Source organism: Schistocerca nitens, chromosome 2 (genome assembly GCF_023898315.1).
Source record: "Schistocerca nitens isolate TAMUIC-IGC-003100 chromosome 2, iqSchNite1.1, whole genome shotgun sequence".
NCBI classification, from domain to species: Eukaryota; Metazoa; Arthropoda; class Insecta; order Orthoptera; family Acrididae; genus Schistocerca; species Schistocerca nitens.
The window spans coordinates 415,911,815-415,923,994 of NC_064615.1; the positions used below are offsets into that span (position 1 = coordinate 415,911,815).

Consider the following 12,180-nt stretch of genomic DNA (forward strand, 5'->3'; position numbering starts at 1 on the left):
TTGTTCAGGTGGTCAATGTAAGTATCCTATACCATAAAAATGATGATGATGATGATGATTTACTGGTGGTTTAGTTTTGTTTTAGGGCACCAAAATAACTAAGGTCATACACACCCACATCAGAACCGTAGATCATGAAGATGAAAATGGAGTTAAAAGTGACTACACGTTAAGCCCATTCGACAGAAGTACAGACAGCTAAAAACAGGGACTTCCTCTTAGAGAAATATCCATAAAATATAGAGATAGCAGAGGCCCTGAACTAAAGATTAAATGTCCTTTGCCATATTGCTATGATGGATAAAAAATGAAATGTGATGGCTAAAATGACAGGATACGAGACCTTGCTTGAATGATTTCCTCACATTGAGAGGGCCGAGAAGAAGTCGGCCAAGCCGGGGGGAGATGGTTAGTTCCACGTAGCTTGTTCCCATGAAGGGAAGACCAGTGGTGATGCGTGATGCCATAGTAACACTACCTACTGGCAGACAGCAAAACAGAGATCACAAAAGGGAATGGAAGAACTAGATGGCCGAGGTACAAGGATTGCAGCCTTGGCAGCAGCATCAGGGCTTCGAATCCCATCAGACCAATGTGACCAGTGACCCATATAAATATCACAGTGGCTCCATCAAGAATGAGCACGTGAAATTTTTCCTGGATCAGTTGCACTAATGGATGGGCGGTGTACAGCACTCAGAGGCTCTGAAGGGCACTGAGAGAGTCAGAGCAAATGACACAATTGAAAAGCTTGTGTCACTGGGTGTACTCCGTGGCCTAACACAGGGTGAGGAACTCTGCTGTAAATACTGAACAGTGTTCTGGAAGCCAAAGCATGATTTAGATCCTCATAGTGAAAGTGGCATTGTAGTACTCATGATTCTAAGAAGAGAAGCATATATCAAGCTTTCACAACCCACGGTTGTTTCATCAGGAAAGAGGGAAGGAGAGGGAAAGACAAAAGGATGTGGGTTTTAAGGGAGAGGGTAAGGAGTCATTCCAATCCTGGGACTGGAAAGACTTACCTTAGGGGGAAAAAGGGACAGGTATACACTCGCACACACACAAATATCCATCCGCACATATACAGACACAAGCAGACATATGTAAGACAAAGAGTTTGGGCAGAGATGTCAGTCGAGGCAGAAGTATAGAGGCAAAGATGTTGTTGAGTGACAAGTGATGTACGAGGGGCAGCAACTTGAAATTAGCGGAGGTTGTGGCCAGGTGGGTAACGGGAAGAGAGGATATGGGAACTTGCCCTTCAATATATCCCCTCTTCCCGTTACCCACTGACATCTCTGCCCAAACTCTTTGCCTTACATATGTCTGCTTGTGTCTGTGTATGTGTGGATGGATATGTGTGTGTGCGCGCGAGTGTATACCTGTCCCTTTTTCCCCCTGAGGTAAGTCTTTCCGCTCCTGGGATTGGAATGACTCCTTACCCTAGCCCTTAAAACCCACATCCTTTCGTCTTTTCCTCTCCTTCCCTCTTTCCTTATGAAGCAACCGTGGGTTGCGAAAGCTTGATATTTGTGTGTGTGTTTGTGTGTTTTTTATTTTGTCTATCTACGAGCGCTTTCCCGTTTGGTAAGTCACAGCATCTTTTTTTTAATAAACTAAAAAGTATGAAATGTTATCACCTAGCCCCATATAGATTCGTAACACCATACAGATAGTCCTGAAAATCTGTGCTTGTGACTTTTTTTTGTAGTTGTGACAATACTTGTAAAGTTTAAAATGAAAAATGTGAGATGCATGCAATAGACAATAGAAAGAGGTGTAGAGAGTAGCTGTCTTTGAGTAAAATCACACAACAGTTCATACCATTTCTGTACAATGTAACTGGTAGTGACTTATGTGAACTATTCATGCATCACTTATCTATTGCATGCACCCCACGTTTTTAGTTTTAAATTTTACAAAATTTTCAGTACTATCTGTGCAGGGCTAGTGATCTATATGGGGCTGGGAGAAATTATTTTATACTTTTTATCCCATTTTAAATACATATTATATCAAAAAGTTTGTATTTAAGTAATTATTTATTTCTTTTTTCTGTTGTGTTTAGGAATTATTGAAACGTAAAACTGATGTTTATGAAATATAAAAATTTATTAAGTCTGGTACAATTGAATGAAAGAAGTGGAAGAAAAATAAATTTACTCATCCATCGTGGTTAATTCTAAGCAATGTAGTATTTGCATTTTTCTATCTATCTAATGTAATCTCCTATTTAAAAAAGAAGCCACTGAGATGTTTCACTACATGATATTGCTATTATTTAATTTGTCATTACCTTTTATCCTCTTCATAATTATAAGTCAGTGTTATTGGCATTATCATTCTCCTTACAGATTCACTGTTGGGTAATGAAGGCCACGAGGACGATGTTGATGATGTTGAGGGTTGTTTTGAGCTGCAGAGCAACCAAGTATTTATTGGAATGGTAACAATGCAGTATCAAGCTCAGATTGATATGGTATGTAAAATATATGCTGCTTTGCGTTTTCATTGTAAGACAAATATTGGCTGTGCACAGAGTATCATTAAAAATAAAAAATTCTGGCCATTGGATTGCCTTCAGGAATTTGTAATAATATCACAAAATGAAAAATTTATTGCCAATCTAATAATAAAACCAATGAACATCAAAGACAGATTCCTGAATGGAAATGGAGGAAGAAAGATCCTACAAAAGTGTTTCTGGAAATGGACTGTGTGTGTGTGCAATGATGACAGATTGTCCCAGAGCACAGTAAAGTGCTGCATCACATCCACATAACAACAGATGTTCAAAGTGGCCTCCATGTGGCTGTAGGTAATAGGGATAGTAGTGGTTGTCATACAGGATACACAATCATACTTGGGCTTGCACCAGTTTGCTGGGTTCACATTAATATCCTGTAGAAACTGATTCTCCAGATCTGGTGTATGCATAGTCCACTGGCTCCCTGCATATTCATCTGTCTGATAGGATCTATAATTAGACAAACATCCAAAAAGGGCTTGAAATGTTGTGTGATGTGGTTGGTGTGTGTGAGTGTACTTTTTTTGGTATAGCTGCATCTCGACCATTTCATTTGCTTGGTAATACAAAAACACCATCTCAGCTTGTTCTCAATACAGATACCAGACCATTCTGCTGCTTACAGTATGCTGTGTCAATCACTCAATCTGCAACACACAAGGAACACATGGCACGTGGTCAGAGGAATTATCATTCGTCAGTGCCATCTACCACAATAACGATGCATTTTTGGACATTTATTCACAGGACCTTTTTTCCTCCATTCCCAGTCAAGAATTTGTCCCTGCAGTTTGTTGGTCTTATTAATGTTCATGATGTATGTCACTTAGGCATTAACTGACAAATCTTTAAGTTTTAACTGAATATCAGAACATTATCAGAGCTGCTTTGTACTGGTGTGTTGGAGTATTTGAGTTTAATTTTGCATGTCATTTCTGTGAATGTTCATCAATGTTACATCATCCTTGAAGCTATTGTTGTGGAATATCATCCTGACACTTGGTTTAAAGAAACTTCATCACTAATTTGGCAAATCATCTGGTAATTTATTTGCAGGAAGCAAAGAATAGTATTAGATTACTGAGACACTTGAAATGGCCTGTCGTTGGTGATGGCAGGAATTCATTGAAGGGCCAAGCCCCAGGCTCAACATCACTTGTGGTTGACAACATCTAGATTTATTTTGTGAAAACATTTAAAATCTTCTGTCACAGTGGAAAGAAGTGAAAAGCCAGTTAATAATTACTAATAATCACAGAGCACCAGAAGGGCTTAAAATTTGCTTTGAAATTTATCCATTAAAAAAAGTTACAGCAAGGTCAACATCAATAATCACAGAGTGCCAGAAGGCTTAGAATTTACTTTAAAATTCCCTCTCAAAAAAAATTTATGACAAGAGCAAAATCAATAATCATCATGTGCCAGAAGGCTTTTTTAAATTGTCTTGAAATTTTTAAGTATCACAACAAGGTCAAGATCAGTACAGAGCCCCAGAAGGCTTAGAAATATTCTCTTTAAAAAAAAAGCTTAAAATACCCTTTAACAGAAAGAGAAAAAGATATTTTACAATTATTCCTAAACAATATATCTATCTGAGGTGAACTAAACTTGCAGTAGAGTTTAACTTAGTGAAATTTAGTAACTGTCTGATGGTTTGACACCTTTCTGTTTGCACAATTTTGAGGCTTGATTCTGGGAGGGGAAGGCAGGCAAGGGAAAATTTAACAAAGAATGGAACATTAAGAAGATCCCTGGGACAGAGTATTGCATTAAGTGTAAGAACTTAACTTAAGTGACCGATGACCCACAATGGCAACTCAGCACAGAATAGCAGTCCCAATGAGGTCTTAGTACCGGCTTCCGCCTAGAACCATGCCTGCTTCCTCTCCCGTTGTCAAGTCAGCTGACTGGTGAGGCACACTGGAACAATTTGCTGGCCAGTTGGACAACCAGAAGCTGGGTCAACATACAGTATTGCTAACTAGCACAGCCTGCAGAACTAACAAACTGATATTAGTGTTAGATCCACTTAGACAGTAACCAAGTAACACACAAGAATAATTCACCACTTCAACCTTCTGCAAACTTGTTCCCTTAAACACTTTAGCCCAAGAAATAATCAAAGACAACTGCAATAAAACTATTATTTGTCCCCAGAACTCTGAAAAACACACACACACACACACACACACACACACACACACAGACAGACAAACATTTAAACGAGAGGGAAATATTTAAGCACAAGATTAATCCAAGGTAATTACAACAAGTTGCCTCCACAAATCCAATACTCAGACAGCATTAAGATTGACAACTCATTCAAAAATTTCACTAGATACAAATACTGCACCTTACCAAAATAGGGCATTCATCTACGGTTCACAGTGTCCAGTATATGACAGCCATTTCCCTGTGCGGCTAGGGCTAATGGACATCCCACTGGATGGCCAAATTGCCCTGTTTATCCCAGTAGGACTGCTGTTAGTTAGACCCCTTCACAGATCCACCAAAAACCAATACCACAAATAACTCAAACAATACTGAAACCAGTCATTGTGCATTGACAGGGATGAATTGAAAGTTATCAGGAATACATAGAACCCAGAAGCAACCAAAAGACTCAATACACATCGTGTGCTGAGACGACAGACCAACTAACCCACAGTTGCCCTCAATGAAAAGGTTGCGAGTGAATTGCCAACTGAAGCTTGTTACCAAGAGGTCACTTCGACAGACAGCAAAACAGCGGGTGGTAAGTGGCAACACACTTTCAATAGAAAACCAATAGCCATCAGCCTCTCATGGACTGCATCAGCTTGGAGCCCAACTTCCTCCCAGTTTTGTCCAAACGAGGCTTGCGTGCCATGAAAATTTGGCCCACTGGCCACAGCACAGAGGCAGCACCACCAGGCGACCAGAGGAGAAACCGAATGGAAGAAATTGCCCAGAAGAGAGATCGATACAAGCCAACACAGCTCAACTTCCCCACTGAAACAATAAACCCTCCTCCAAGCCTATTCCTGACAGGGAAGTCGGAGAACAGAGGGGCTCTACTTGGCTTGTTTAATCTGTCTGATGCGTACTCAAGTGGTCCTACTGCTAGCTAGATTATGGACTGAAAGATTAACATGACATAGCACTCAGAGGACCTGATAACATCCTAGAAAATGTGGCACAAGGTTCCTAGAAATATCAGTATCGCTACCACCCCCAGAGCCAAAATTATGAACAAAAATTCGATCCCCAACTTGCACTTGAGCAGGCTGCCTCCCCTGATTGTAACGCTTGGCTTGTCGACGGAGAGCCAATTGGATATTGAGGCAAAAAGTCGTTAATGTTCCACATATTGGAAATGAGAGAATTGAGTGGGTAAGCAAACATTATTGTAGCAGGAGTGGCCTTCATAGCCCCATGTTGGGTAGAATTAGAGGCAAGGTTGATTCATGGGAGCGAGGAATCCCACTTAATACAGGTCTTATTACGATAGATGAGGAGAGCAGCCTAAAGGTTCCTATTTACTCACTCAGCAAATGAGATGTGGGGATAGTAAGGCGTTGTTGTAATATGTCTTAATGGCTTTCTGAAAACAAAAGCACTTAAATTCTTTTGAAACAAAGGTTGGAGCATTGTCACTGACTAAAGCCTTGGGTGGACCAAATATAGAAACACCTTAGGAAGATAGTAAATAGTAATTGCGGCTGTAATCCACCGACAGAGAATAAGCCAGTTGAATTGGGAAAAGCTATCCATGACAAACTCACATAATCTGTAAATAACTTGTCCAGAGGGTGTTGTTCTCTCTCCAACTGGAGGAGGCCCTTGAGTGAGTTGTGATTAGGCTTTCCGATTTTACACATTTTTCGTAGCTCACACTCTGCCACCAATCATTGGACATCCTTACTCAATGACGGCCAAGTTACATGTTGTTTCATCCATCTTAATGATTGTCTTGTGAAACCCTGATCTGCCCCCCCCCCCCCCCCCCCCCAGCAAGGAGTCATGAAAATAGCAAAAAATGAACGGAACAAATTCCACAGGCAAACAAACTCTTAGCCCAGCTAGTCTCCCAACCTCATTACACAGAATTCCCGTAATCACCAGGTATGCCAGCACCTGCTCCCCAGCAAGCAGACGGTTCCTAATAGTCCTCAGCTTGAGGGTCCCAATCCTGCTTAAAGCCAAGGCTAGCAAAGAGCTCCAGCACCTTGGAGACCAGCAAAGAGCTCCAGCACCTTGGTTAAGATGGCACCAGCCAATTCCTCGAATGCTTTGTCACAATTGGTTATTTCCTTACTGTCCTCCCGAAACATCTGGCTAAGTGCAGTGGCCACCTGGTTGTCAGCCCCTCTTATATGCCACACCCAAAACCAGAACGTGGATATGCGCACCGCCCATCTACCAATTCTGCCAGTTTTCCTGCGATGGCCGAGAACCCAGCTTAACACCTGATTGTCAGTTTCAAGATCCCCTATGGTCTTTGTAGAATTTAAATTTTTCGAGTGTGAAGAGTATGGCCAAAGCCTTACACATGTAAATGGAGCATTTTAATTCAGCTGGTGTCAAGGTCCTAGAAGTGCAGGCAACATGGTGCCTCCCCCCAAAATGTTTTTGGAGTAGAGCAGTGGCAACACCAGCGTTGAAGGCATCTGTCTGGATGATAAAGGCCTTTTGAAAGTCTGGGATGGCCAAGACTAGAGGATTACTCTAGGCAGTTTTAATGGCTCAAAGGCAGACTGCTGACTCTCTTCCCAGATGAAGGCCTCCCCATTTTTATGTAAACTATTAAAGGGGCGGCAAGCTTGGCGACATTGGGAACAAATTTACAGCTATTCCCTTTTTATTCCTGGGGAGGGGGGGGGGGGGGGAACATCATAAGGCAGAGGTACACTCTTGGTCAATCCTGATCCTGTCCTCTGAAACAATGGGAAGGAGATCTGATGTCTAGCTAAGGTGATGGTTCAACTGTTAACGCAGCTGCCCAAACCTGTGATAACACCCCCTGAATATCACTCAAATGCTGCTCAAAAGAATTATTATAGATGAGAACGTTGTCAAGGTTGTTACACAGGCCACTAATCTGGATATCACCCAACACACAGTCTGACAGACGAGACAGGACTGCTGCCCCTGCAGATGGTATCAGATACTGCTTACTGAGGATTCCAGGCAGGTGATCATGCTGTTTACTGACTGGAATCTGTATTAAGTTCAATCAGATTCCTTTCGGCTTATCTAATATCATCAATATACAACATACACACACTCTCATGCAACCACAACTCTTACACACATTACCACTGTCTCTGCCTGACAAGGCCAGACTGCAAGCAGCAGCAGATGATGGGAGAGGATGAGGAGGAGACTGGGGCGGGGTGAGGGAGGGATTGCAGGAATAGGGGTCAGGGGAGGGTAAAGTATTGCTTGTGGGAGCTTAAAGGGATAAGGTGGAGAGAGGGAAGGGTAGCTAGGTGCAGTGGGTAGGTTAGACAGAGGGCAGGGGAAGGTGGGAGGGGGGGGGGGAGGCAGCAGTGGAAAAGGAGAGAAGTAAAATGACTGTGGGTGCATAGGTGGAATAGAGGGCTGTGCAGTGCTGCAGTGGGAACAGGGGAGGGGATAGGTGGTTGTAGCACAGTGACTAATGAAGGTTGGGGCCAGAAGAGATAAGGGAACATGGGGCATATTGTAGCGAGAGTTTCCATCTGTACAGTTCAGGAAAGCTGGCGTCGATAGGAAGGATCCAGATGGTGCAGGCTGTGAAGCAGCTACAATGGGTGTCCTGGGTCGTTGGGTTTATGGACTTAAGAAAGCTTGTGGAAGATAGGAGTGCAGGGAGTAATAGGGGCGAGGAGAGAGAGAGAGAGAGAGACTCTGGGAAGATGTTATGCAATGGGCCTAAGGATTTGAGGATAGACTGGAGATCCTGCTGGATTTCTGAAATGGAGTCCCTGTAGCAGGATTTGTAGGTGGATGAATCTGATGGCTGGTGGAGTCGTCCTGCTAGGTAATCTTTACTGTTCAAAACAACAGTGATGGATCCTTTGTCAGTAGGTAGGATTAGAAGGTCGGGATCAGTTTTTAGGTGGTAGATTGTGGTTCTTTCTGCAGATGTAAGGTGATTTCGAGGTGGATCATGGTTGGACAGAGGGTGAACTGAGTCAGCCATGATTCAAGATTGGTCTTCATGTGAGTCTAACTGGTAGAGTTGGTAGCAGAAAAGTGTTTTACACTGTTGGGACTGGGAGATGGATAGAAGATTTTTAACAACTCCTGCATGATTGAATTTGGGAGTGAGGGAAAAGGTGAGGGCTTTGTAAAGGACTGGTATTTCTGTGAGGTTAAAACTTTAGAAGGAAAGATTCGTGACTGTGTTCAGGTGTGTTTGGGTCTGGATACTGTATGCTGCTGTGAGTTTATTTTTTGAGGGTGGGGTAAATGTAGTATATCTGCGAAGCAGGGTTTGTCACCTATGAAAGAATGTGGTGAAGGTTTGGAGGTTATTGTAGAGGTGGTGGATAGCAGTACTGATGAGCAGTCCATCTCGAAATATACTAAGGGTCTCACTGAGCCCTTCACAGACTGTAATTTCCCTCCCAACCTTGCACAAAAACAGGTCAACTGTGCATTGTCTCTTCGGTCACTCCCCACCTCCAAAAATCCCAACATCCGGCCACAGAGTAGGATTCTTCTTGTGATTCAGTTCCACTCAGGACTGGAGCAATTGAATCATATTCTCCACCAGGAGTTTGGCTTTTGCTCGTGGTGCCCTTTTATGAGTAATGTCCTAAGGACTGTTGTTCCCACCCCTCCTACTGTGCTATTCCACAACCCACTGAACCTACACAATATCCTCGTCCATCCCTACACAACTCCTGCTTCCAACCACTTACCTCATGGCTCATATCCCTGTAATAGACCCAGATGCAATATCTGTTACATACATCCTTCCACAACCACCTACTGCAATATGGTCACAAGTGTCACCTATCCCATCAGAGGCAGAATGACCTGTGAAACCAGTTATGTGATCTACAAGCTAAGCTAAAACCACCACACTGCATTCTACATGGGCATGAAAACCAACAAGCTGCCTGTCCACGTGAATGGCCATCTACAAACTGTAGCCAGGAAACATGCTGAACCAACCAGTTGCTGAGAACGCTGCACAACACAACTTTAACTGCTTCACTGTGTGTGTCATCTGGATCGTTCCTACCAACACCAGCTTTTCTGAATTGTGCAGTTTGGAACTCTCCCTACAAAATATCCTATGTTCTCATATCCCTCCTGGCCTCAGCATTTGTTAGTCATTATGCTACACCAACATATCCACTTCCCTGTTCCTAATCAAACACTGTAGAGCCCCATATTCCACAACACGTCCACAGTCTCTTTACTTCTTCCTTTCTTGCCTGCCTGCCCCCCCCCCCCCCCCGCCCCTTCCATCCATCCTCCACTACCGTCTAACCTACCGGCTGCATCTAGCTGCTCTAGCTTCTCTGCACTTTTTTCCTGTACACTCCCACAAGCAGCACTTTACTGTCCCCCACTCCACCCCACTGTCCCTCATCCTCCCCTCTCCCCCAGCCTCCTTTTTACCCCTACCATCCAGATTGCTTCTCCCATCCTGCGCTGCTGCTCTTAGCCTGGTCTTGGCAGCCAGAGACCATGGTCACATGTGTGTGTGTGTGTGTGTGTGTGTGTGTGTGTGTGTGTGTGTGTGTGTGTCTGACTTGGTTGAAAGTTGTTTTGGCTGAAAGCTTACTTGTTTGACAATCTTTCTGTCATGTCTATCTGTGACTCAAAATCTCTGCTTTATGGTGAGTAGCAATCCACCCTTTTCATAATATTATCATTATTCCATCCTAAATTTTCCATTGTTGATTTTTGCCTAATGGCTTTTCTTCCATCCCGCAAATCAGTGCTGTTTTCATTTGTTACTGTTTTCTAACACTTAACTATACTCAGTATCCATCCTTCCTTCTCTTCTTTCCTGTATTTCAGTTGTTACTTTCCAGTCTGTGCTGCATGCGCTGCTTATGAGCCACGTCAGTTGTCTCGTCCATGTACAAGTCTTGTAGCCTGCACTGATTGTTGGTGCAGCATCTCTTTTCCCCATTGTTCCTACAGATATAATTAATCCTAGACCTTCAGACTGATCACTCTTCGTGCCTCAGTCTCATATGTATTTTCCATACCTGTACATCATCTTACCATCCCCTCCTCACCCCCCACTCTTTCTTCTCTCTTATTCCAGTTTGTACATACTAACTTTACCTAAACAAGTCACATCTGCTGTCCCCCTTCTTCACACTTATCTGCCCACAGACCTGCAACCCACATTCCAATCTTTTTATTTATTTTTTCTTTGATCTCGTTATATTTCCATATTGATTTCAGTTGGTTTTTTCCTTTCACTATCTGCCTATATCTCAGGTTTCAACTTGTTTCCCCATACTTCACTCATTTTGTCCTTTTTGTGACTTTTCCCATATATTTTGGTGTATTTTTGCAAATTTTTTCATGCGTATTTCTACATTATGCATGTATTTTTGTGTGTTTTTATTCTATACCATGGATCCTTGCTCCTTCCCTCTGTGGCAGAACAGAAAAGTTTCCTTATCCCCATCCAAAACCCAGTCCCACATACCTGTTCCTGTGTTGTTGCTTGGCTCGTGGAATCCCCACCCTTCCCCAAAAATAGCCTTACCATCCAATTATCATTTTCTGCCTGCAACCCCTCCTTGCACAATGACCTCCCTCTGTTCAGATTCCACCTGACCTTAACCCTCAAATAATCCTGTGAAATCATGTCCAAATCTCCATGCAGTACCCTCTCTCTGTTCATAAAATTTTCCTGCTGTGCAATTCCAAATTCCTGGATCCCATATCACACATTGAAACTCTTGTCCTCCAGGGACTAGAACAGCATGCGCAACACCACCTCCTTGGCATCCCCTCATAGCTGACAAACCCTGTCTCGCAGACCTATTACATTTACCCCACCCTCAAAACTCCCTCCCACCAACATATAGAATCCAGACCCTAAACAGACCCAAAATTCTGTCATGAACCTTTCCTCCAAAAGCTTTAGCCCCACAGAAGTATCAGTTCTTTCCAAAGGCCTCATCTTTTGCCCCACTTCCCAGATCAAATCTTCAGGACTCGTTAAAGACCTTCTCTCCTTTTCTTGGTCTCTGCAATGGAACCACTTTTTCATCATCAACCTTACCAATCAGACTCAACCAAAGACCAATATTGAAGACTGCCTGGCTCAGTTCACTCCTCCGTCCAACCATGATCAACCTCCACTGCCCTCAAATCACCCCATTAACTTTCCTCAACACGGCTAACTAACCTTACATCTGCAGAAAGAACCACAATTCACCACCTAAAAACTAATCCCAACTTTATAATTGTATATGCTGATCCTCCCCCCTACTCTACCACCTGCTGTCTAACCTACCAACTCCACATGCCTGCCCTACCCTCTCTCCACCTCATCCCTGTATGCTCCCACAAGCAGTCCTTTACTGTCCCTCAGTCCTACCCTGCTACCCCTCCCACTCCCCACACCAGCCTCCTCCTTGCCCCACCACCATCCTATCATGTGCTGCTGCTCACTGTCTGGCCTCAGCAGCCTGAGATTG

General features: G+C 43.2%; 1 protein-coding gene across 17 annotated transcripts in view; it reads left to right on the forward strand.

Moving 5' to 3' along the window:
- LOC126236282 (transmembrane protein 94) overlaps window positions 1–12,180 on the forward strand; it is a 538,855-nt gene that overhangs the window by 289,574 nt on the left and 237,101 nt on the right. For all 17 annotated transcript variants that reach the window (XM_049945449.1, XM_049945454.1, XM_049945456.1 and 14 more), the window contains exon 15: window positions 2,358–2,482. In XM_049945449.1, coding sequence (XP_049801406.1) covers window positions 2,358–2,482 — 125 coding nt within the window. The remainder of the gene's footprint in view (window positions 1–2,357; window positions 2,483–12,180) is intronic.